Raw genomic sequence first — 24,661 nt, forward strand, 5'->3', positions numbered from 1 at the left:
TTTTTTCCCCATTGATTTTCACACTAGTTTACAAAATCTATGTCAAGCTAAAGGTTGAAATCTGTATGTTCCCTTTCATCGCATTATATATGGCTGGGGCTTTAACACACTGTTTTGGCAGTCAGGCTCTCCCTGCCAGGAGAACGTGTCTTGATTTGATCTGCAGTTTTATTATCAGATACCCAATTTGGGGAAAGGACTGGATTGCCTTTTCAGAAACACAGACCATAGTGATTGGTCTCCCTTGCAGAAACACTGACATTTTGCATCTTCCCTTCTCAGTCCTGGTGGAGCAGAGAGGGTTGAAGCAAAACAGAATTTTGTCCCTCCCCTCCATGGCATTAAAATAATAATTAAAAAAATAAAAATTCAAAGTCAATATTTATCTTCTGGTGGGGAATTGCTTGTGGCAGCTTCAACCAGAGGCTCATTTGTCTTGGGAGGGGACGCTGGAAAAAAATGCATTGAGCTGGTGTGGTTGTTCAGGATATGAAATTTCTTATTCCATAAAACCATATGTTTGGGGGCAGAAGAGCAAAAATGGTTAGGAAAGGGAAGTGGAAATGGTGTCATGGGTCAACAGAAGGCCAGTTTTACGGAAGTTTTGGTGCCTGATTAATCTCTTCTGGCTCTGTGCAGTTAAATCTATGCCAAAGTGTCAGTGAAGGTAATCAGCTCATTACAGAGACTATTTGCACCCAGAAGATGTGGAATCACGTGTGTCTCTCCCACCCAGCTCCTGCAGCTTATTGACTCTTGCAGCTCTTTGACTGGGTTGACCCATAACCTGGAGTTGCTACTCCAATACCAGAGAGGAGGTACAACTGATTTCCACCTTTCACTTTGGGTTGGTTGACTTCTGCGTCGGAAGGCTTCTCCTCCTTCTTCTCTTTCATTTCGTTGCTAAATATTAAGTAGCTAAAAATAACTCGCTTTAAAAGGCTTTAAATAAAATGTGAAAATAGAGGGGGAAAATTCACAGGAATATACTGGTTAGTTGTCCACTGACATGATGCTATTAATCTCCCCAGCTAGTGTTTCTTTGATCGCTCTTGCCCAAGCAAACATGTGAAATAGTACTTTTGAGCTGGTTTTTCTCCCCCACTATGACTATTCTTCTGACCCTGTTCTGGGTCTGTGATTCATTAGGAACTGGAAGCAGCAGTTATTTGCGTGGGCGTTGGATTTACTCGTCATGCAATCATTTTCACATTGTGAGGCGTAATACGGAGCTGATAAAGTCCGTACATCTGTATTCCATGCGCATTTCCAGGCTGAAAAGTCTGCAGGATGTTGGCCTGACAGCATTTGTAAATTCAGTGTGTAACCTTGATTTAGAGAAAGAGACTTTACAATTACATTTATATCCACTTTTGAGCCCTTTTAGTGTCCCTGAAAGATGTCAGATGGCAGAAGAATGAATGAAAATTACTTTAGTTTTCATAAGTGGGTATCTTACAAGGTCAGCAAGGCCGGCTGTGCTCATCTAGCCTGATTTGCAGGAGATGGGCCATTAGCCTTTTCAGAGGTTTTGTTTTCACTAGTGTATTTCTGTCTTTTAGGAAAAATAAAATTTTAAAAAGTCTCCTGATTGTGGTTTAAAAATTTGCCAGTGACTGAGAAAGCACCACGGTCCCTTGCAAACTGTTGAAAAGACTAATTGCCCTAATTCCTCTGCCTTAAATATTTGTTCCACATTTCAAGCCTGAATTTGTCTAACTTCATGGTCTTGCTATTAAATCCTGCCCTCACTGTTGGCTGGAGTAGCTGCCCGTTCTCACGCTTTTCCCGAGCACTTCTCTGATGGCAGCTCATTGCTTTTAACCTCCCCTCCACCGAGATAAAAGACCCTGGACCTGGAGACATGCTCAGTGAGCTCGGGTTTGTAAGTCAGCCAGTTTACAGCAGCCTAATGCTGTTACATTGCTGTGAATGCTTTTTTGACCCACTTGGCAGGTGGTTTAATAAAATTTGCTAAGTTTATTTCATAAGATCTATTTTCTATAGAGCCACATAGATTGGTATTCATCATATTACCTTAATTTCTTCAGCAATTAAATTGAGAAGCACACATCCCAAAGGACGTCCAGGGTTGATGTCAAGCTGACACAATTATCTGTGTGATTCCATTTACCTGCTAAAAATCTTCATGGAGCACTTGCTTTCCTCTGGCCCTCTGAAATGTTTTTCTCAGTATTTCAAAACTTGCAGAAGATCATCAGGAGAGAAAACTTAATGATCCTTTGGCCCACCTTTTTTTTCAAAAATTTGAAAAGCCAGTGTATAAAGGCCTGTTTTCCAATATTTTGACTGTCCATAACACATGTCCCACTCTGTGTTTTAATCTGTCAAGATGTTGACCCATAAGATCATTTTTTATCCAGGGACTTGCCCAATAATGGTATTTTACCTTCCTAAGGAAGCTAAGACCATCGAGTTTACCATCCTGGTTATGGGACTTTTGCTGCCCCCTTCAATTAATATGAAATAAGTGGAATTTGGGCAATTCTAGTGTTTATAGCAAGGCTGTGGTGTTTGTGAACAGAAGGCTCTTCTCCCTGGCCTGTGGTGTCTTGGCAAAGCCGTGCTAACACTTCCATTTTATTCTACAGAAGCCCTCCTTTCTCCCTCCTTTTATTTTAACACGTTTCCTCTTTAGCCTGAGGCACCTGGTCTGGAAAGCAGAGGTGGTCTTTCACCTAGAGACCATCAGGATTGCCACAGCCCTCTTGCAACAGGTGGAACTGGCGTGGCTGAAGATCTCTTTATTGTTCTAAAGATGGGGCTACTGCTGGTATATCCTGTATAGTTCACCTACATGCTAACCCATATACATAAAATATATAGCTCCTTTATAGACTAGCACATGCGGTATAGGTCTTTAGGTACCCTACCTGCAGCTGCCATGGCGAGAACATGAGGATGGCTTCGTGCTTGTGTGGTTTCTTCTCCTCCTCTTCTCTCTGGTGGTCCCATCACAAGTGTTTCACTCCCCAACCTGTATCGTAAGAGGTGGTTTTACATCACAGGGTTTGAAGGAGCAGCTGAGATGCTGCTGTTTCAGGCTGTTTCTGTTGTCTGAGTGCCTGTTAGCAGTAGAAGCTGCTTGACCCTAATACTCCACTAATGAAACTATTGAGGTAATGATTTCCCAATGTGGAGGAAACATTTTCCATTGACATTATCTTGGTCTAGCCTTCAGACCCACACAATGATAATGGGATAATTACGACCCAATTTCACGTGCTTAGACATTGCTTTCACTAAAGACAAATGTTCCCAAAGAAGTGAAATGTCATCCTACCGGCTAAACTTTAGAGCCTTTAGGTAGTCTCATTTTTGCCTTTACAAATATAGTTTTCACTTGTATATGTTCAAAAATGTATTCAGCATAAAGTAATTACTGTGTTTATCAGTGTAATAAAGTAGGACTGGCACGCTAAAATGAATTACATTTCACTGATCTTTAACAAAAAAAAGTGTACAGGAGGTTAAACACAGATTTTTGTTTTGAAGCGTACTTCTCATCTAAGAGCACTGAAGGGAAAATTCAGGCTCGAAATGAGAAATGATGCAGGTTTATTTGGGACTTGCATCATTGGCACCTTCAAAATAAGCTGTGTGGAGGATGTGCCACTGGTTCCTGCTTGGGGACTCCTCTGGATTTGCCTTTCAGAAGCAGTAGGAGAAGAAGAAATTTAGGACAGCTTATGTGACTTGTTGTTTGGTGAAGAGTGCTGCCTATGTTTCCTATGGACCCACATTGCCTTCCCCAGCAGAACAGAGGTGAAGGCACTGGTTTGGTCCAAGAGCGGTGGTATATAGTGCCGCGGGAAAGGACCCAGCAGCCCACTATGGATGGGAGGTATTCTGTGAGAGGAGGGTGGGCGCAGACTGCAAGTATGTGCGCTTTTTGAACAGGTAATTAAATGGCATATGTTCATCGGGATGTTATAGGCTTGGAGATTTGCAGCTACTGGCCTCATGAAATTGTAATGCCCCTTCCAAGTTATTGTGTGGCCACAAACTGACAAACAGAAAGAGGAGAGCAAAACCCCTAAGTTAAAAAATCCCAGGGACCAGAAGTATATGTGGAAAAGGGACAGTATTTCAGATTGCGAAGAGCTTTAGAAGCATATCTCTAGTTGTAAAAATACCAAGTCTGAACTGAAACTAGTAGCTAAGCAGCAGCTTTCGCATTCAAACTGCAATATGCCCCAGCATAATGAGGATCTGGCTTTGCGAGGAAATAACAGAATGGAAGTTGTTTTTGACTTGTGGTACCGCTTAGTGCCAGGAGATGGATAGAGAGCCTTGAATGACGGGGCAGTGGGAAGAAAATGGTTACCATGTGCTTCTCCATATCGATAGCTTTCCTGGGTGCATGTGGATGCACCATGAAATGGAATCTGAACTCTGAAAATACTGGCCTGATAGTAAAAGGACTGGTAAAACAGGGCTATTTGTCCTGTTTTTTTAGCTCAGGTGAGCTTGGCAGAGTAGTTGCTAGTGCAAGGAAAAAAGGGGCTTGATACCACTGTGTGAGAGAACCAGGGATGGATTGGGTCTGGACTAATTTAAATCAGGTTTAAGGCCGGGATTGAATAGATGGATGCTATGCCATCTCCTTCCTGGCTACGGTCTTACAGGAGGGAAAGGAGATATGGGCGAAAAGAGCATGTATAAGCATATGATATGCAGCAATACTCACAAGCACCAGGTATGAAGCATAGCAGTGCTATCCATGGTCTTTTGTCCCTGTGGAGGATGAGGGCATTGTGTACATTAGGGGCTGCTGGGCTGGGTTATATCCTTAGTGCTGGCTTAACACTTCTGATAAGGGGTGTAATGCTGCTGAACAGGGTCAGTCTAGGGTAACACAGAATATTAAAACCATAACGTGTTATGTCCCTTTAGTCATAAATCATATCACAAGGTTGATGGTGGTCCCAAAATGCCTGGTTTTCCAGCACGGCCACTGCTGCTGTGGTTATTTAAACCAGTGGGGGAAGTGTGATACTTGTCTTGCGGAGGGGGAGAGGGGCTGGGTGCTGTGGGTGCTGTGACTGAGCCCTCTCTCCATGCACGTGCATAAGAAGTGACCGACGGGGAGAGGCTGCCTGAGACTCTGGGTACCCACGACCTAGAGGTAGCAGATGGGAGCATTTTGAAACACCAGCTGAGGTTACCAGGCAGTCCTTTATTGCTGGAGATTAAACACATGGATTATTTCGGTGTTACCTTCTACATGATGGGCAATGTTTTATGATTAAGGCAATGACAGACCCACATCTTGTAGCCTTAACTTAAGGTTACTTGTCCCTTGAGACCCTGGTGAAGGGGGAAAAATGCAGAGGACAACCCTTAGCTTAATGCTGGGAAGTGGTTAAAAACGATCAAAAAATATGATGCTTCAGTTGCTGGGGAATGGAGGGAGGTCACTGCAGAGGGAAAAGCTGGAGGGCTGCACAGACCCCAAGCTTTCCCGGGAATGAAAAAGCGCTTTCAGGCCTGCCTCCCCACCCTCTGCTCTCGTAAAAGGACTCATAGACCAGAAATCTTTAAACAGATGGTTTGAATAAGGTAAAGTACATAGCCAGCGGTGCCCTTGGGTACCTCTGGGTAACCACACCACCCTCCGAGGAGCTCCGCAGATGCAACCAGAGGTTGCGCTGGCCTGGCGGGACCAGGGGAGGTTGAAAGGCTGCACTGTTCATTCACTGGTATTTTTATCTGTTAAACCCTGGGGAAGAATTCCTGGGTGAAAGCTGCCAAACCCCAAAAAACAACTGTTAGGTGGGGAGAAGCATCTCCTGTGTGCTGGCACACACCGCTGGGCCATGCAAAATATTTTCCTGTCGGCACGGCCCTTTGCAGGAGCTGTAAATGGAGGGGACGTCGGGTGGCTGCAATGTCCCCCACACCAGCAATGGCAACGAGCGACCCCGAGATGGAGAGCAAGAGGGAAGATTTGTGAATAAATATGTTTGGGCAGGAAAAAAGCTGGCTGGTGTGGAGCTTTTATGACATAAACCTGCTCAGCTGGGGTTGTGATGGGCACCTTGGAGCGCACTGGCAGAGCGGAGGAGAAGGTGGCTGAGGTGGCACTGCCATCCTCAAGTTGCAGGTGGACACGTATGTGATCTACCACTTTTCTAGGGAGTTTGTTCTCACAGTTGTTTGCCCTTCATGTTCAAAATAGGTGCCTCATTTTTCTTTTGAATTTTCTTGTCTTATAGTTCTCGTAATGCCTCTTCCTGCTACTCCAAAATGCCATTTAATACTAAACACTTAATCTACATTGTGGTGTATATTTAATATAATCAAGTTTTCTCTTAGTCTTTTTTTTCCCCCACAAGCTGAACAAATTGAGCCCTTTATGTCCTTGATAAAGATTTTTCTTTCCAGGTCTCTGGTATTTGCTTACTTTCTCCAACACCATCTCCAGCTGCTCAGTGTCCTCTCCCACAATGGGGATATTAGCACTCTGAAAAGCAGTTCAGCCTGAGCCACCAGTAGATCCATGTTATTATCGGCCCCTAGTCATTATTTCTCCATTTAGTTAGCTGTTTTCTACTTATTCCCTGGTCATAACTTCACGTTCTGGGTTCGCATGGAGCCACGTCTTCATCGAAGTCCCCGCTGAAGCAAAGGAGGAAGGTGGAGAGGTTCTTCCTAGCAGGAGGAGATCACCCTGGCTTTTTTGGCAGCTTGCAGGGGCAGCTGGTGGGACAGGCCCAGATAAAGCTGTGGGTGGGTGATGTTCAATAAACTCCGCCTTTTCTGGATGTTCTGATGACCGTTTCGTGGCCGTATGGTCTTTCCCTAGCTAGAAACCAGCACTTTGACTACTGGAAGAGAAAATCATTGCAAAGATTATGGGGAAAGGATGTCTGCCTGCTTGAAATCTTGCCTCTTAAAATGTATTATATTGACTAGAAAAAAGAAAAAGGTGCTTAGCAGGGAGATGTATTTTTTTCAGTTTCTTTTGAACTTGCTGCCATCATCTATAAATTAAGCACTGGATGTAGGCAGATCTAATGCATGATGCTTTTTGGTGGCTAAATGCAAACCTCATTTCCCTTCTGCAACGCCTGGGATAAAGCAGGCACGACGGTGGAGCTGGCCCTCGTGGGGCAGTGCTTGGCTTTGTCTGCCAAGTCTAATAACTGGCATTGACTCCGAACAACTCTTTTGAAAGAGCTATAAGGTATAAATAATTAATACCTGTTAAATTATTCAAGTTGGAAATACAGCCTGTGAATTCAGCAAGCTGACCAGGATACGAATGAGTAATTATGTTAATTAACCCGTGCAGCTAGCAGGAGCTGCACTTAGTTCATGTTTTAGACTGCTTCATGTTTTTTAGGAACAGAAATAGGCTAAAAAGAAATAAAAATAAACTAAAGCAGTAGTTAAAAAATATGGGTTAAACAATGTGGTTTGAATGATCAAATGGCCCTTCTTTCCTTCCGGGGAGAGGCAGGTATATTCTTTAAAGCTTTAATCACTGGTCTCTGCAAGAACTTAAAGATGTTTCTGAGAGCTGTTAGTTATACTCTAGACACCTTGCTCCAGTCCCTACTCTTTTCTACCATTTCTGTTTTATGTGTTACTGAAAAGGTAGAGAGATGGGGGGAAAAATCAAGTGTATATATATTTTTAAATCCACAGGCATCATGGAAGAAGTCCTAATAATGATGTACAAGTTGAAGGTCTAGTTTTGCAAACACATAACTTGCCATTCAGTGGGCAGCAAAACCTGAATGTATGGTAAAAGACTTTTCCAGTAAAAAGAAAAAAAGTATTAGTAGTTACAAAGGAAAAATGCTGCATTAATTCAAAACCTTAAGTTCAACTAATTAATGTCAACAGAGATTTTAGGACTGGAAATGGTCATTGTCCAAATGCTCTGTCTGCATCACTCCCTCCGGTGGATAAATAATGCCTAGCCTCAGGAAAATGAGTTTTTTTTCCAGAAAGTTGGAACTGGCTGCACTGTAGGCAGATAACTGACTTACACTATAGGCCTTCCTGTAGAAATACACCCTCTCTGACTCTTCCTACTTATTAATATAAGTGGATATATTCAGATATAGCTCACTTCTTGTGTGGTTTTTATTTTCCCTAAAGGCATCGTGCTGAAAATATGTCTAAGACTCCTTATTTACATAAGAAGGCATCTGCCATCCTGATTCCTCAAAGGACGTTTCAGTAAGTCTGTCAGGGTCTAAAGGAAAATCTCTGGGGATGCCCATTTTCCTCCTGCTCTTGTTTTGTTAATAAATATTGCTTTTTGCTGTAAAGGTAATTCTTAATTAGTATTGAATTTAAATGGATGCAGTTTGTTATAGAATTTGAAGAACCCTCTTAAAATGGGTTAATGTTAGAGAAATTTAGGAAATGCTTTTGATCTCCCAAGACGATGGAAAGGGTTGGTATCTCCCTCTGCTCTGAGCTTTCCCTCTCATCAAGGAATTACCCAGGTGAAGTGAATTCTCCCCTGAAAATCTCAAAGCCTGCTTCAGTTCTGATGGTTTTGGTGAAACTTTTTAATAGGTTGCATTGATATGCAGATGTTAGTTGCATAGCTGGAGTAATAGCTAATAACGCCTCTCAATAGAAGGAAGAGGAGAAGCCACAGGTGAGAAATTAACTTGTTTCCATCAATGAACATTATTTGAGAAGAGGGTGGTGATGCAAAGCAGAGATGTTTGGTGCAGTTCTTGTCCATGCAGGTTCATGGAGATGTTTAATACTCCCTGAGATTTCAAATCTACCTCAGGCTGTAGAAGCCTGTGAACAAGAAATGACTATGGCATATCAGCTGTTGCTTATGCCTTCAAAAGAGCACAGATTGCAGAATTTTTCTCATTCATGGGCTGTATAGGAGACATAGGATTCACACGTCCAATATCATCTCCTGGTAGATATTTTGTGGCTTATTGCTTATAGACAGCACAAATATATTTTGTGGCTTAGTCTTAAAAGCATGCCTCTTTCTTCCTGCATCATTATCTGGGCTAATAAAAGGTTTTACTTCTCTCTACAATGTAAGCTGGGACATGCTTTAATTTATTCTCAGCTGGACCGTGGGCTGACCTTGCTTTGCCACCAAAGAATTGGGTACTGTACTGTTTCAGCCTGAGGACAGACTTATTTTGTTGAATATTCAAATCCGTTTGGGTTTAATTTGCCTTTTAAAAACATTATTTACCCCATCTGCTGAGCATTCCCTACAAAAAAAATATATAGAAGCTCGAGGGGAACAAACATCTATTTGAATAGTCCATTTTAGTGGGGCTCCTGTATTGATTTTCTCCCCATAATTTAGACTTCCATGCTTAGCACTTGCTGTTCTGCTGCCCAATCAATACCAATTCCACCTGGAAATTACATTAATGTTTTTTTAAATAAGAGTTTGCTTGCGAAGTTTAACTTTATCTGTACACTTGAGGACTTTGGGGAGGTTTTTTCTGAGGTGATGGGCTGATTGCGATTGCAGTGATATATGTGTGTATGTGTGGTGGATTATCATGAGCTATTTTAACTTAACTGACTTTTCTGAGAGTTTACAAGGGAATATAAATTGAAAGGAAAAAGATTCAGGCTCCTGAAATTAGAATAGTTTAAAATCTAAAGAAATGAGACTAAGTACAGAATTGTGGTATATAGTGAAAATTAAATGTCTTCCTTTTTCAGATTGGTTATTGAATTGGTCATTAATACTAAAAGATAGAGATTTGTAGGTTTATGTGCACGCTCGGAGTTGTTGCATGTTATTGCAGTGGCAGCATGTACTGGCTGTTGAGCCAAGAGCCAGGAATCGGTGTGAATCAATGATTTAATATCCATCACTGAATCAAATCATCGATTCAAACTTCCAGCAAATTGACCTATCTTTTGCGTCTCCTTAGGGGGAACTCATACAGGTGTGGTAAAGAAAACCCACCTAAAACGTGATGTCTGGTCTGCTGGGACTTGCAGGTAGAGCTATTACAGCTCTGAAATAATTTGCTTATCAAGTAAACTGAGTATTAAGGAGAAAGAAGGCTGTGAGTTTGGCTACTATAGGGGACATATAGAGAGACAGTACTGTGGTTTTATAAATGCCTGCTTTTATATAAATATGCCCCTTAATATGCCACACGTTCACTTCTTTAGAGTTGTAATAGCTAACTCGAGAAAAACTTCCGATATTAATCCTACCCTCTTGCTAAGAAATAGAATATGTTAATATATCAGTGGGAACTTAAAGTTGAGTTCGAGCAATTCTCTTGGCCCCTGTGGTCTCTTTCTTTCTTTTTCCAATGCACGCATATTTTTGCTTCTGTATTGCCTTTTGTTTGAGTGTTTTGTGAGTGTGTTTTTTTCTGATGTTTTGGGTTTTTTGTGGTGGTGGAGATTCAACAAGTATTTGGTGTGAAGGTTTGCAGCCATGTGCCTCAAGCTAGGAAAGCAGGGCACTAGAGGGCAGCATTACTCCTTGTGCTTTGTGTTTTCTCCTCCTAAAAAAAATGAGAATTAAAAAGCAGGGGAAAAAAAGAGGAATGTGGAGAATGTTGTGCCTGCCAGAGCTGCAGGCCATGTAAGGGAACAGAAAGGGGCCAAGCACCCACCGCACGGGAGGTGGCACACGGCGCTTCATGCTACGTCATGCCCAAATCATGAGTTGGAAAGAAGTTGTTTTGCTGATAGTCATGGCTTTTAAGCAAAAAAGAAAAAGGAAAAGAGCAGGCTTAGAGAAAAGAAAACACAACAAAACAAAACAACAAATTTATGTTTGTGTATCCATAAAGGAGCAGGGGGATTTTTGAAGTGGGTTGTGAACTTGCACTCTTGTTCCAGGGAGCAGAAGTATAAAATATGTTGCCTCTCTGGTTGCCACAATGCAGGTTTTTATGCCGTGTACCAGGACCTATCCTTCCCTATTCTAACAACACAAGACCCTTTCACAGTGTTTCAGATGCTCTGAAGATGAGTTTGTACACTGAGGTTTGCGTATATGGATGGCATAAATAAGGGAATGAAGAAATTGCCCTGTTGTTTGGGCCAAGCTGCTCAGGTAAAAGCTTAGATGATAAAGCTTCAACAGAAACAGTTCTTGCAGAGAAGTAGCCTATGAAGAGTCAATACCAACCTAGAAATCTTTCTTTCTCTAGAGCACAGAGAAGCAGACCCAAAGTGGATGATGTCTTTGTGACATCATCACTTCCAAAGGATTTTTCCTTCTAGGTTTGAGGAAGCTCCCACAAGTTGGTATCATAATTCCCCAGCAGTGAAAATTGTGCTGTTCTCCACCCAGATCAAAGATTAGGAGGCGGTGGGGAAGATGTGCAGGGGCGAGTGTTCCCAGCACATTTATGGTGGAGAAGAGCCGCACAGGCGAACCTTCCCAGCATGTTTCAACGCATGTTTTAATACTATGCAATGGAGAGGCGTCAGGATCAGAGCAAAACCATCTGGAGATGGAGGTCAGAAAAGGCACTGTGGCCCAAGGTTTGCAGAGCTCAACTTGCCTGTGGCTAGTGAGGAGATGTGGTTGCACACCCTCCTCCAAGATGGGGTACTGGCTGTGCAGTGACGTCGAGGAGGGAGCCCTGCACCTTATCCAGGAGTCTGGCTGCTGATCTGAAGCAGAAATTGTGCAAAGGTGAGAAGAAAGGTGCTACCCATCCTGATTCACCCAGCGCAGCAGGGCAGTCAGCTGAAAGATGTTCGCAATGCTTAAGAAATCAGGCGAACACTGGCCTCTAATGGTCTGATGAGTAGAGCAATCAATTCGAGCAAACATTAACAAAGAGAAAATTGTGAGCATAAACATTTTTACACACTCAGAGAGCCCAACCTGATGAAGTTTCATAAGCATAAATAAGAAATAGCTGTAGAAGTCAGTGGAGCGCTGGTAAACCTTTGTGAAACCTGGTGTTAGCCCCTGTTTGCAGATTGTGCCTGGATGATTCATGGATATTTCTTTGGTACCTTAACGAGCCAGGTCCTTTGTGGGATGCAGCCATATATTCTGAGCCTTAAAGGATCACAGGGATCAACCTTGAGGACGAACCTTTTCTGGAAATGTTTCCTGCAAGGAAAGGTTTAGCATTGCTAGAATTGCGGACATAAACATTTCTAGATACTTAAAGATTCGTAGTTCATTCAAATCTTTCTAGTTGCTCAGGACATGCAAATGTCAGAAAAAGACTTCAGTTCTAGCATGAAACTGTTTCTAAAAAGGAAGGCAACTTTCAGTGCCCCTTATATTTATCTTTAAGAGACACCAGTCTGTTGTACAGTCATGTAAAACACAGGCTTAAAATCTATGCTTTGTGCTTATTGTTACAAATACCTGAAACATTCAAATAATAATTCTTAATAAGCAGAGGAATTAATTTGATTACATAAAGAGACGGTGCACTTGTTCATGATGCATTCATCATAAAATAATGGTAACACGCTGGTTATTTTCATATCGGTGGTAGCGGAAAATGTGTTTATTTCTAATCCAATTTCAAATATGAATGAATTGTTTTGAAGGTTGGATAAATCAGCCCAACAGACCAAGGCAATTATGGTAGGTGAGCGGTGCATTACCAGCAAGGAGAGATAAGAAACACTTCAGGGTCCAAAAGGGCGATGAGCGGGAACACCCAGAATTGCAAATGCTCAGGACTGGCAAGAGGTTTGCTACCATTAAACCCAGGAAGTTAAGAAATGGCATCAAGCAGTGCCAAAATTAGGCTGTAGAAATGAGCTGCTATTGACTAATATAACTTTGGGGGAAAACAAGTCCCTTGCTGTTCATACCTTCCTGAGTAGTTGACTTTCCATCTCTTGCAACCAGAGAACCATGACTAAAGAATTCAGCAAGTGGTAGAGGGCAATGGACATTGGAGAAAGGAAAAGATGTAACTGCATAGTAACAGCTGATGAGTTGAGCTGTGCTCGTGTAGTGTTTTAAAAGTGTACCATGAATAATTGCAGGCTGGATCACAAGATAAACCTATTTTTGGTCAATGCAAGCTTTTACCAGCAGACAGCAGAGAGAAAGAAGTCATCATCCCGCTCTACTCAGCGCTTGTCAGGCCACACCTGGAGCTCTGTGTGCAGTTCTGGTCCCCGCTGTACAAAAAGGATGTGGACAGGCTGGAAGGGGTCCAGAGAAGGGCCACCAGGATGATCAGAGGACTGGGAAGCTGCCGTACGAGGATAGGCTGGGAGAGCTGGGTTTGTTCAGCCTTGAGAAAAGGAGGCTCAGAGGGGGTCTCATCCCCATGTACCAGTACTTAAGGGGCAGCTACAAAGAAGATGGAGACTCCCTTTTTACACGGAGTCCCATGGAGAGGACAAGGGGGATGGACACAAGTTGCCCTTGGGGAGATTCCGCTGGGCACGAGAGGGAAATGTTTCACAGTGAGGACAGTCACCGTTGGAATAATCTCCCCAGGGAAGGGGTTGGCTCGGCCACGTTGGGCACCTTCAAGAGTCGTCTGGACAGGGTGCTGGGCCATCTTGTCTAGGCTGGGCTCTTCCTAGAAAGGTTGGGCTAGATGATCCCTGAGGTCCCTCCCAACCTGGGATTCTGGGATTCTGTGTGTGCTGAATAACAGTGTGAGAATCACTGCTCCAAAATCTGCTCCTGGAAGCTGTTGTTGCTAATTGGAGTCCCACATAAAGACAGACAAAGAGATAATCTCAGATGGGAAAGGTCAGTAAGAGCAGGTGAAGTCAGAAACAGAGGCAGAAAGCTGGATTTGACCCCAGATGTCCCGCCGCCCCATTGAGTTCCTGATTGCCTGGACCATGTAACATGGTTAGGTCAGGTATATATTCTGCCCAAGTGCCTTTCCTAAGCAACGCAATACAAAAGTGATGGCCAGAGCATGTTAGGCAGCTGTAGGGTTTCTGGCTGTGCCAATGGCTTTGTAATGGTCTTGCCTCTGAAAAGTAAGGTTTGGGTAATTTTTGTTCAACGACTGACTGAATTGCAGAGCTTTTCGGCATTAGGATGTTGTCCCTATTGTGTGATCAGGCTGGGTTGTCTTCATCCTCAGGCAGTAACCCCAAGCTGTTTGGTGCCTCGCCTGGGTGATGGATGAGTCGCCGAGCTCTCCCACCCCTTCACCACTGAGATATCATACAGAGGGAGGACGAACGTATGTTGAATAGTGAAGATAAAAGGGTCACTGAGCATGGGCTGACCCAAGTGGTTAAACTCTAGTTGACGAGAGGGCAAGGAAGCTGGCCTGGCTATCCCAGGCATGACTCCATGAAAATTGGTGGCCTCAGATCCAACACCTTCCTTCTAACATTTCAGCTTCTTCCAATCTCATGGATACATCCAAGAGAGCCAGAATGAATCTTTTTTTCCAACTACGTCAATTGATTTGATACTTTCTATAAACTTTGTCTCCATTATATCCTGTATTTCATGGCTCCAAGACTAGATCTGCATCCTTACATTTAGTTTAATTGGTCCCTTGGTTCATTTGCTGGTAGCTTAAGGCTAAAAGCTAAAGAAAACTACATTTACGGGGCTCTCCTTGTCTAAATGCTGCTTTTGCTCTACATAGTCAGTGCCCTGGGACTGCTGAGAAAAGCAGGGGCATAGTCAGTGTCTAATTGTAGTAACTGCAAAACAGCACTAAGTATTTATGTTGGCAGTTTTCAGAACAAGTTGCTGCTTAACATGAGCCTAAAGAGACTTCTTGAGGCAGCTGAATAATTTTGAAGCCACTTCTGACTTAATCCAGCCTACGGGAAAATGTGTCTAAGCTCTGCTCACGTCTGACCTTGCTGGGCAGTCCAGCCCTTTCTGGCAGGTGGGAAAAAATCAACCAGTCATTTGAGGAGTGTATGGATGGGAGGGATCAGGATCAGGGACGGTGGTTCTCACACCTGACCTACCTGGAGATCTGCTGCTATTTGCAATTCCAATCTAGGGGCGCACAGAAAATATGTTTACTCTTTCCTGGAGAAAGCCCAGACCCAAAGATTTCATTTAGGTTGAGGATATGAGAAGGTGCTACCAGTAAGCCCATAGCACCCCCTCCTACCCTATAGGGGCTCATGAGCAGCTGAACCAGCACTGAAGTGAAGGGATGCAGAGAGCCACTGCCACCACGTGCAACCATCAAATGGGGTGAGCTGTTGAAAATCCAGCTCTCCATGTGATCATGGGAGAAAAAACCTTGCTTCAAAAGACATCTTTCAACTAAAGATGCTTTTGGGAGGGCAGAGGATCTGTGGTTTCTTTAGACACATAGGCAGGGCTGGTGTGAAAAGGGTCTTGTTAGTGGGGAAAAGAAGTCAGAGGGACAGTTTTGGTTGCTCTAATGGAAGGAAAAAGTGTTGAAGGGCTTATTGAATGTGTATTCAACTACTGGATATTAAGAAGAATTTTTTCATGCCATTTTTATGTAAAACTCATGTTCCTCCCATAAAGATGACTGATACTCTTCCACTGTTTCAGCTCTGTAGCCCACCCAGCAGGAACCAGAGGTACAGGCTTTCCTCCAGCCTGGAAAAATGATGAGGGAAGGGTTACGTCTTACCTTGCCAGTGCATTAGGCCCTTCATGCCATCTATTTTTCTGGACAAAGGACCCACGAAGAACAGGAAACTTGAACCTTAAATCTGATTCTGGCGCATACATCTGTGCATGCAAGGGGAAGGAGGGCTTGAAACCACCCTGTTACAGGGATAATTCTGTGCTATTGTACACTCATAATGTCTCATCCTTTTGCCTTGCATGACACAAACATTGATTTTTGTGTTATTATGTATGACCCTAATGTGGTATAAAAAGCTAAGCATATTACCAATTGCAGTACAGCATACTATCTTGTCTCCGCAGTGAGCATTTTTTGGTATTGTTAATAGGTCTTGGGGTATTTTTTTTCCTTGTGCACTCTACGCCAAATGATCCTCATCCTGGGAGGATTTCCTAGGGCAGGCTGGAGCAGTTGCATGTTCTTCACAAGAGCTACTTCTCAGTGTTTCTTACTGATAATGGAAAGAATCTACATATCTACATACTAAATGAAAATCCTTGAGATAATCCAGTTGAGATGTTGATTTGACTTTCAGCGCTGGGGAATCAATGGGATTTAAAAGACAGCACTCACTGCAAGAGTGGCCAGCCCTGGATATCTCCATCCCTTTGGTAGGGAGGAACAAATGGGTTTCCATTCATTTTTAGAGGCTCCAGAAAGGACCAAAATAAGAGGGAACGTCCAATGCCACAAGACAATAGGATTTATTTTCAGAGATAAATGGGGCTGAAGCACTCCTCAAATACTGCCAATTCCTGCTCCTTGGTCTTGGTGAGGTTGCTTTGACACCGTAGTTCCATCCTCATCCCCATCCTTGGGGGCTGAATTGTTTTCCAGCTACCCCTTGCAAATCTGTAGGGCACTGTGGCCCCAGAAGGAGCTACCGGAGGCACTCTGTTTGGGGCAAAAGGCAAAAAAAAATGGCCAAGTATGCCCTAGGGAGGAGTCAGATGTGTTCTAGTTTCAGTAGGTGGCACTCCTTCCTCTGCCTCAGGGACTGGTGTGAATTTCGAGTCGTGGTGGAATGGGGGTGTGTGTGTGTGTAGCATCCCGCGGATGAAACGCAGTGACTCTCCAGGGTGAACTGCAACTTGAGTTGGCTGTAGCATGATTTTTGCAAGAGCTCAGCTCATGTACTTGCTGCCTTCCTCTAGATCTTCCTGTATTTTTAGTCTTTCCTTCTTCACATTGTAAAGGTGTTGCTGCGAATATGCATGTAGGGAACGCATTTGGCTTTGCAACCGGCTGTGTGCCATCACCTGGTAGAGTCCTGTGGGTCACACACATTCCCAAATCTGCACAAAGCCCCGAGCAGCAGAGAAATGCATTGCAAAATCCAAGCAGTTCAACTTTCTGCCACAGGCTGATCTGCTCCCGTAGATATTCTGGGGAAAGAGTAAGGATTGGCATTGGAGTGGATTAGGCAGGGGAAAAAAATGCTTCTAGGGTCAGGAAAATGTTTATTCATGTACTCTGTGATGCATCTCCAGCTTCTCTGTCCGCGCTGTCCTGGCTGCCTGCAGCAAGGTGACATTTGCCTGTCAGCGATCCCACTTGCTACCTGAGCTTTGATTGACAAGCTTGAGGAGATGTTTGCAGAATAGAGAGCTCTCAAATATGTTTTTAGCTTGGAATATGGCAGCTGAGTGGGTGCATTTGGTGACAGATGAGCCTTGAAAGGTTTAGAAGCAAAAGCTATTAAAACCTAGGAGCTGTGCAGAGGGGAAATATTGTGAGTATATCAGAGCCTGTTCGAAGAGAAGAAACATCCCTGTTCCGTGTGATTCCCAACAGCAAGCTGTGGCACGCGGTGTTTTGGGGCAGAGAGGATCCCATCTGCAGATGCTCTTTTTTTCAGCTTCCTCCTTGCTTGACATCCAGTCAGATATCACAGTGATCGGATCAGAAAAAGGCTTTGGGATGTCTGTAGCCAAAGGCTCCGTTAACAAACTGCAAGCAGCTTCATCCCATCCTCCCGAAACCCAAGCCAGTTGGTGCATTCCTGCCATTCTTCTCCCTAAAGCTATTTATTTCCGTTCACCGGATCAAGAAGAAAAAGCAGCTGCTCTGAGACTCTGAGGTTTCTTTTTTATTGGAAACTTTAAGTTGAAAGGAATGGGATCAGAGGTTTTATTTTTATCAGAGTGGATCCCTGGGATCTGTGAGATTACACACCAGCCGGTACCAGGAAAGCCTGAAGTATGAACCGCAGGGAGGAGATCTGCACTCGCCCAATAGTTTCTTTAGAAGAGCAGCGAATAGTCAAAAATAGGCAACTGCTGGCTGCCTTCCCATGGCAGAACTCAGCTGTCAGGTTGTGAAGCCCTTTGGGCTGCTTTGGCCTCATCCTTAAATGAGGGAAGATCAGCCTTAGACTCGACAGCTGCTGGTTATAGTCCCAAATCTAAAACTGAGCCATAAAATCTCTCTTTAGACCTTGTAGGTCTTATGAAAATCTGCTTCCCACCTGTAAACATATACTTTTTTATATACGCAGTTGAATTCCTCACCAGTTTTATTTCCTGTAATTTCTCACAGTTTTCTCCAGATTCTCTCTGATCTAGGTACTGTTGGCTCAGTCCCGGGCTATGCACCTCTAATAGAAACCAAGTAGTGTGACTTTACCGCTTGTCATCGAGAAATTATGCACATTTCCCCCAGGGCTGTTATTCCTTCGAAGCCCGGTGGGTTTCAGTTAACCGTATCACCATCTCCCTCATCCAGAAGTTGGTATCGCTTCTGTAGAGAGGAAAACAATAAAACTTCAAGCATGTCGGCTGAATGCTATTAAAATACTTTATTTATCATTGATTTCTAGTTTGTAGGCAGCAGGAGTACGTCTATTTAATGCTGGTCGTCTTTAAAATGGAAATGTTCAGAAGGTGTTTGGTTCTTCTGTTCCTACGAGTTATACAAGATGGAAATGGAGGGAATATGCAGTAAAAGATGCTGTCTGAACTTAAAGCGCTCTGGCAACCTGTGAAAACAACCAGGGGACTTTGTGCCTGGCACATATGCATCAAGGGGACTGAAAACTGCAGCATTTTACATAACCTGATTTTTTTTCTTTTTTTTCACGTGCATCTCAAAAAATGCAGGAGGTATCAAACACATTGAAGAACCTGCCGACCTCATGCTTATGAACAGAGGCCAGGCCCTTACAAACAACAGCACTGAGCAGACAGCAGTTGTAATTCCTCTTCCGTTCTTTTTTTTTTTTTAATGTATTTTATAAAGACCATCTGCATGTTGAAAGCTGGAACTTTGGACTCATCCAAGTGCCAGTATGTAACAGTAAAAAAAACCAACAAAAAACCCCCCAAAAAGCTCAATGCCATAAACATGGTCTCTGTCTGGATGTCTCTCCTTTCCAGCTAATGCCTGAATGGGAGGTCTACACACACTGCTGGCAGCAAACACAAAAACGTAGGTACCACCTACTTGCAAAAAATGTAGCCAGGGCTGCTCTCTTCTCCCCGTATCAAACTCCCAAAGGGGGAACCGAAGCAGCTGCTTCTGCTGACCTGAAAACATCGGAGCACAAAACTCTGCCGATGTCCCAGTGCTGCCTAAGCTCTTGCAGGGCGCCTGCACCTCGCTGGGCTGTGGGGTTTTCTATCGGGAACCCCCAAACCAGCTGTTTTCTTGCCCACAGATCCCTCTTTCTGCCCTGGAGGGCCAAGCCCAGGAGCCGCATTGTCGCGACGTATCTACCTCGCTGTCCACTCCGTGCCTGGCAAACGCAGGCAAGACAAAAGAAAACAGCCATTTGGCACTGAGGGCTCAGCTGATGCAGTTCAGTTATTTTGTTATTTTTGTGCTGCAGACCTGTGCACTGTATCGTATAGGTAGAGGCGTGTAGAGGTTTGTCAGCACGCAGAAAATCGTAGTGCATGAGGCATTGTGCTCGCACACTGGGAAAATCCTATCGTGTTATGTATGGCAGAAACGAACTTAGGCTTTCCTGTGGGTATTGAGGCTACACGGGAAGTCTAATTCCCATATTTTAAGTTAGGTTTTTTTTTTTAGTTCTCCATAAGTTCTCCATAAGCCCTGCCTCCAGGCTTCTCCAGCACAGGCATACTTGGCCGATATTCACATTAAAATCTGGGTTTTTGGAGCCCAAAGCTTGCTGAGACTGAGCAGGAGCCATGCCAGGCACAGGCTTGTGCTTTCACTCAGAGAAGACAACAAAAATTGTCTGTTAAAAAAAAGTAAATGGGAGAGGAGCCAGGCAAGTTCTGTAGGGAAAAGTAGCACCCCTGGTTGGAGCAGAGGAGGGGAGGGGAGAGGAGCAGGGGACACCCCGAAAGCGGGACGGAGCTGGCAGGTTTGTGCAGCCATCTCCCAGGGTTCGGACCTGTTTGATGGCCTCCTCCTGCAAAAGGCCGGGAGGGGAGGGCTCGGCTCGGGCTCCCGGCGGCCGAGCCCTTCCGCAGCCCCTCCCCGCGACCCCCCCCCCCCGGGCGACCCCGCGGGCCGGCGGCGCGGGGCTGTGGGCGGTGCGGGAGCCGGCGGGGCCGGAGGGAGGGAGCGGGGGAGAGCATGTGCATCCTCGCAGGCGCCCCTGCCTCCCTCCCTCCTTCCCTCCCCCTCGGCGTGTGTGTGCCTCCCGCTCGCTCTCCAGCCTCGCCTGACGCAGGCGGATCGAAATCGCCCCTAACAACCCGGCTCCGGAGCGCGGTGCCGGCGGCGGGGGTCCGGCTGCGGCGGGGCCCCGGCGGGCAGCGGGGCCGCGCCGGGCCGGGCCGGGCCGGGCCGGAGGTGGCGGCGGAGGCGAAGTTGGCCCAAGTGCGGGGAGGCGGCGGGCGGCCCGGGGGGGAAAGTTGCCGGGAGAGGCGAGGGGCAAGCGAGGCGGCAGGACCATGGGCACTTTGCGGGATTTACAGTACGCGCTGCAGGAGAAGATCGAGGAGCTGCGGCAGCGCGATGCACTCATCGACGAGCTGGAGCTGGAGTTGGACCAGAAGGACGAACTGATCCAGAAGCTGCAGAACGAGCTGGACAAGTACCGCTCCGTGATCCGGCCCGCCACCCAGCAGGCGCAGCAGCAGAGCGCCGGCACCTTGCAGGGGGAGCAGAGGACCAAGCGGCAGGCGATCTCGGCCGAGCCCACGGCTTTTGACATCCAGGATCTCAGCCACGTCACCCTCCCCTTCTACCCCAAGAGCCCACAGTAAGCAGGGGGTTCACCCCGGATACCCACCGCCCGCGGGGAGCACTGCGTGCCTCTCCCCGTCTAGCCCCCGGCCCCGCTGCCGCCTGGGACGGCGCGGGGCGCGGAGCGGAGCCCCGAAGCGCGGCCGCCCGGGGTGCCGCCCACCCCCGCCCCGCACCCTCCCGGGTGGCCCCGCGGGGTGGGAAAGTTACGAGCTCTGGGCTTGAGGGGGGGATGTGTGACAGCAGCCTCCAGGTGCGGGGGTGAGAGCTGCTCTCCCCCGGGCCGGCCCGGCCGGGCACCTTTCGGACCCGGCCGCCCCCAACCCCCACCTCGCCGGCGGAGGCACGGCGGCGAGCCCGGGCAGGGGCGGGCTGCCACCGGGGGAGTTTCTTCTGCCGGCGGGTTGGACCGGAGCGCATGGCGGGCTTGGCGGCTTCAGCGCTGCGAGAGGGGACGGGACGAGGCCAGGGGTCTCTCCCCTCCGGTGGGGAGCGGCGTCCTGCAGGGAGCGATTCACAGCGGGGCGGGCAGGGCAACTTGGAGCCCGGCGGGGTGCCGTGCCCGGGTCTCCAGCAAGCAGCCTTCTCACCGCCCCGCCCGGCCTCCCTTGCTCGGCGGGTGCCGGTGTTTTCGGGGGGTTGGGGGGGAGAGGGAAGGCAGTGACAGGGGCTCGTTGCAATGTCTCGATCCGTTGCAGGTTGCGCGGGGGGCGGCGGGAGGGGAAAGTTGCGGGGAACCTCGGCTCCCAGCTCGCAGCACGCCCGGGAGATGCTCTGTCCTGGTTTCACACTTGCCGCAGACTAGGCAAATTATAGCGATTTAATGGAGAAAACGGAGACCTCGCAGGAGCGGAATCACTCTCCCCCCCTCCTTAGTATCTTTTCCTAGCCAATAAATCGCAATGCATTTGGTTCAGCGCTCCGTAAGGGGGGGGGGAAGGAGAAAAAGAGATCCGCCGGGAGAGCGCCTGGCTTCATGTGCAAGAAGAGGGTGGCGGGGCCAGCCCGGGGCCGCCTCCCCCTGCCCCGCTGCCGGGCCGTGCCCCTCGGCTAGCGGCGATCGGGGCCCGACGTCCCCGCCGCTGGTGGGTGGATGAATCCGCCTCCCCCTTTGCGGCCGACATATTCCTCGCCGAACGAAACGGGAGCGCTGGAGTCGTGCGCGATCGTTGGAGCCGTCCTGGCGGTTGGGGTTCTCTTTTTGGGTGGGCTTTGGGATCCCCCCCCCAGCCGCTTGTGAGGGCACATGGCGGGCGGCGCCCTCAGCCCCTCAACGCTGTGTCGCTCCAGCGAGGCCCCTCCGGAGCCCCCCGCGGGGCTTGGCCGGCCCCCCGCGGGTGCGGGTTTGCTGCCGGGCCGAGGCGATGGCGGGCAGGTGGCACAGGTGCTGCAGGCGAGGTGGGGCCGCTGCGAAGGACGATGCTCAGGGGGTCCCCGTGGCCCTGGTCGGACATGCCGAGCAGTCCCGGCCCGCCGCCGGGACTCGCCCCTTGCGGGCCGGGGCCGGGCGGTGCCGCCGGCCCGGCCCTGCCCGCCGCCATGGCGGGGCTCCGCCGTCTCCTGGCAACCGCCGCGCCAGAGCCGCCGGCCCGGAGAGGAAGAGGAGGGCGGCTGCCGTGGGCCGGCCCCGCTGCCCCCGGGGGACCCTCGGCCGGGCGGGGCGCCCTGTGGCGGGGCGGTGGCTGCCGGCTCTCCCGCCCGGCACACCCACCCCCCTTCCCGCCGCCCTTTCTCCACAGATACTTTGCCCTTTTAAGGCGAACGTCGCGGCCCTGGATTCAAAAGGGCGGCCGGGAGAAACTGGTGGACCAAAAGAAAAAAAAACAACCGAAAACAAAGAAAAAACATCCCCAGAAGTAGAGGCCGGGCTCTGTCAGGTGTGGGGGATGGCTCCCCTGAGCGCGGGCGGGCGGGCGGGTGGGTCTCTGCAAGCCGGGGTGTGCCTGGTGAACGTCTAAGGTGGGATAAGGTGGCCCAGGGCCATTAATTTCCTAAATTAAATTGTAGGACAGCATATCGCACCCGAAAAATGGTTATTTTTCTGTCAGGGGTGTGTGTGGTTTCGCCCCTCGGTGCCCTCAGAGGGGGAATTGACCTTCCCCACCTCCCCCAAGCTTGGGGGAGCACTTCAGGTGTCAGCAGAAGAAGCCTGGAGCCTCTGCGGTGTATGGTGAAATAGGTAGGAAGGCTGACGAAGCCTTGAATTAACATTTCCCAGCTTGAATTTTAATTGCTCATTGTGTAAATGTAGGTCTCACATGGAGTGTAGCACGCACCACCTGCCTGAGGGAGTATTTAATATTGACCTCACACTTTTAATACTATTTATGATATTTAAGTCAACTTGAAGCTTCAGATCTTAATCACTGAGGTGGATACGATACTTGCTCACAGCTTGCTCTAGGAAGTGTTTGCTTTTCTGTTTGAGCCATCATGTTATGGTGACAAGAAGCCCTCAAAGCCTCACGCCCAAGGATGGACACCTGCTGAGGCGACACGACGTCTTCTGGTGATAGTCAGCCCTTGGGTGCCTGCCTAAATCCGTAACTGTACTGATGAGCACTTTTAATTTGAGCATCCCAGTGGAAAGGAAGATATGGCTACCTAAAGAAAGGAAAATGGGAGACGTGTATTTTGGTTACCTGTAAATGATTAAAATACAACCCAGATCACCTGCTCTGTTAGTGGTGGATGTACTTGGGAGACTGAGTGAGGAAGTGCAAGTGGTTTAGTTTATTTGGGATCATTAATACCTAAATTTTGATTTTTCTTATGCTTTTCTACGTGCAGTTGCAAACATGGGTTACACAGTGCTTGTGTGTGGTTGAGGGGAGGTCCTTGTCTTGATTAAACAAATGTGACACAATCTTGATGACATTTTGATGTTCAAGGTAACCATTTGTGGTACCAGAGGTTAAGGTGGAGAGGACCTGGAAGCAGAACAGGAACTAGCAAAATACGCAGAGAAGGGTTGACTTTTTTGCTCCATTCGTGCTGAACCTCAGTGACTCTTGAGGTAATGGCATCCAACCTTTGGTTTTGACAAGCCACCAAAGTATCATCCTGTTTTCCAGCATTGTACAGAAGTAGGAGCACCAAGAGGAGACGCAGGAAATCTTCAGTTGTTTGGTAGCCTGGGGTTTTTTTTTCAGTTAAATGGTGCTGGGTCTGGTGGAGCACCTAAGGCAGCCAGAGACTGGTAGTGTCAGGAGTAGTAGAAAGCCTGTGAGAAATGAGCAGGGGTGACCATGGTAGACTTCTGATACCTCTGGGTCTGTCTCTGGTAAAGTGTCTATGGAACGTGCTGTGATTCCACGTAGAAGATTCTGGGTTACGAAATGGTTAAACTCTGAATGGTTTTTAAGGGTGAAAGTGAATTTAATTGCTTCATATGGAAAAAATACCATTACATTTCCTGCAAGATCTTACCTTGCACACAACCCCCCCCCCCATTTAAGATACATATAGTTTAGAAAAATATCCATTACAGAGTGTTAAGAGTTTTAGTTGTTGTTGCAGGGTTGGGCTTATTTTGCCTCTAAACTTTTTCTTTTTTAATGTGAAATGGGACTTTGTGGGCTCACATGAAGAATATATAGCTAATACTTGGAGGGATGCATCCTGCCATTTTCTTCTAAGATATGAGACCAGTGAGAGAAGTCAGGCATTAGCATCTTCATCAGTCTTCGTACTCAAGTAACTAGAAGCCAGTTGTCTAAAATAGGTGGCTTTTTCTTTCTCCTCCCAAAGGAAAAAACTTGCAAGAAGTGACTGGAGTAAGGGGGCACAGACTGTGGAGAAAGCTGGATGGTTTTCCAGTGTAGAAAAATGCTGTGACAAATCCTTATCTCCTCTTCATCTTCTAAAATTGCTGCTCTGTTTGTTTTTCCACACCTTTGACCTCTCACAGGATATATCCTGGCTGCTAACAGCCTGTCAGCATGAAAAGA

The 24,661-nt window shown here is 46.9% G+C and overlaps 1 protein-coding gene across 2 annotated transcripts in view; it reads left to right on the top strand.

The window, feature by feature from the left end:
• Window positions 1–24,661, top strand: part of PRKG1 (protein kinase cGMP-dependent 1) — a 532,210-nt gene that overhangs the window by 17,025 nt on the left and 490,524 nt on the right. Inside the window, exon 1 of one of the 2 annotated variants that reach the window (XM_064464567.1) lies at window positions 20,123–20,727. The exons of the other annotated variant lie outside the window; for it this stretch is intronic. Within the exon in view, the coding sequence (XP_064320637.1) occupies window positions 20,417–20,727 (311 nt within the window). The 5' untranslated portion in view covers window positions 20,123–20,416. Of the gene's footprint in view, window positions 1–20,122; window positions 20,728–24,661 lie in introns of those variants that run through there. 2 annotated transcript variants of the gene reach the window in all.

Source organism: Phalacrocorax carbo, chromosome 13 (assembly GCF_963921805.1).
Source record: "Phalacrocorax carbo chromosome 13, bPhaCar2.1, whole genome shotgun sequence".
Taxonomy (NCBI): Eukaryota; Metazoa; Chordata; class Aves; order Suliformes; family Phalacrocoracidae; genus Phalacrocorax; species Phalacrocorax carbo.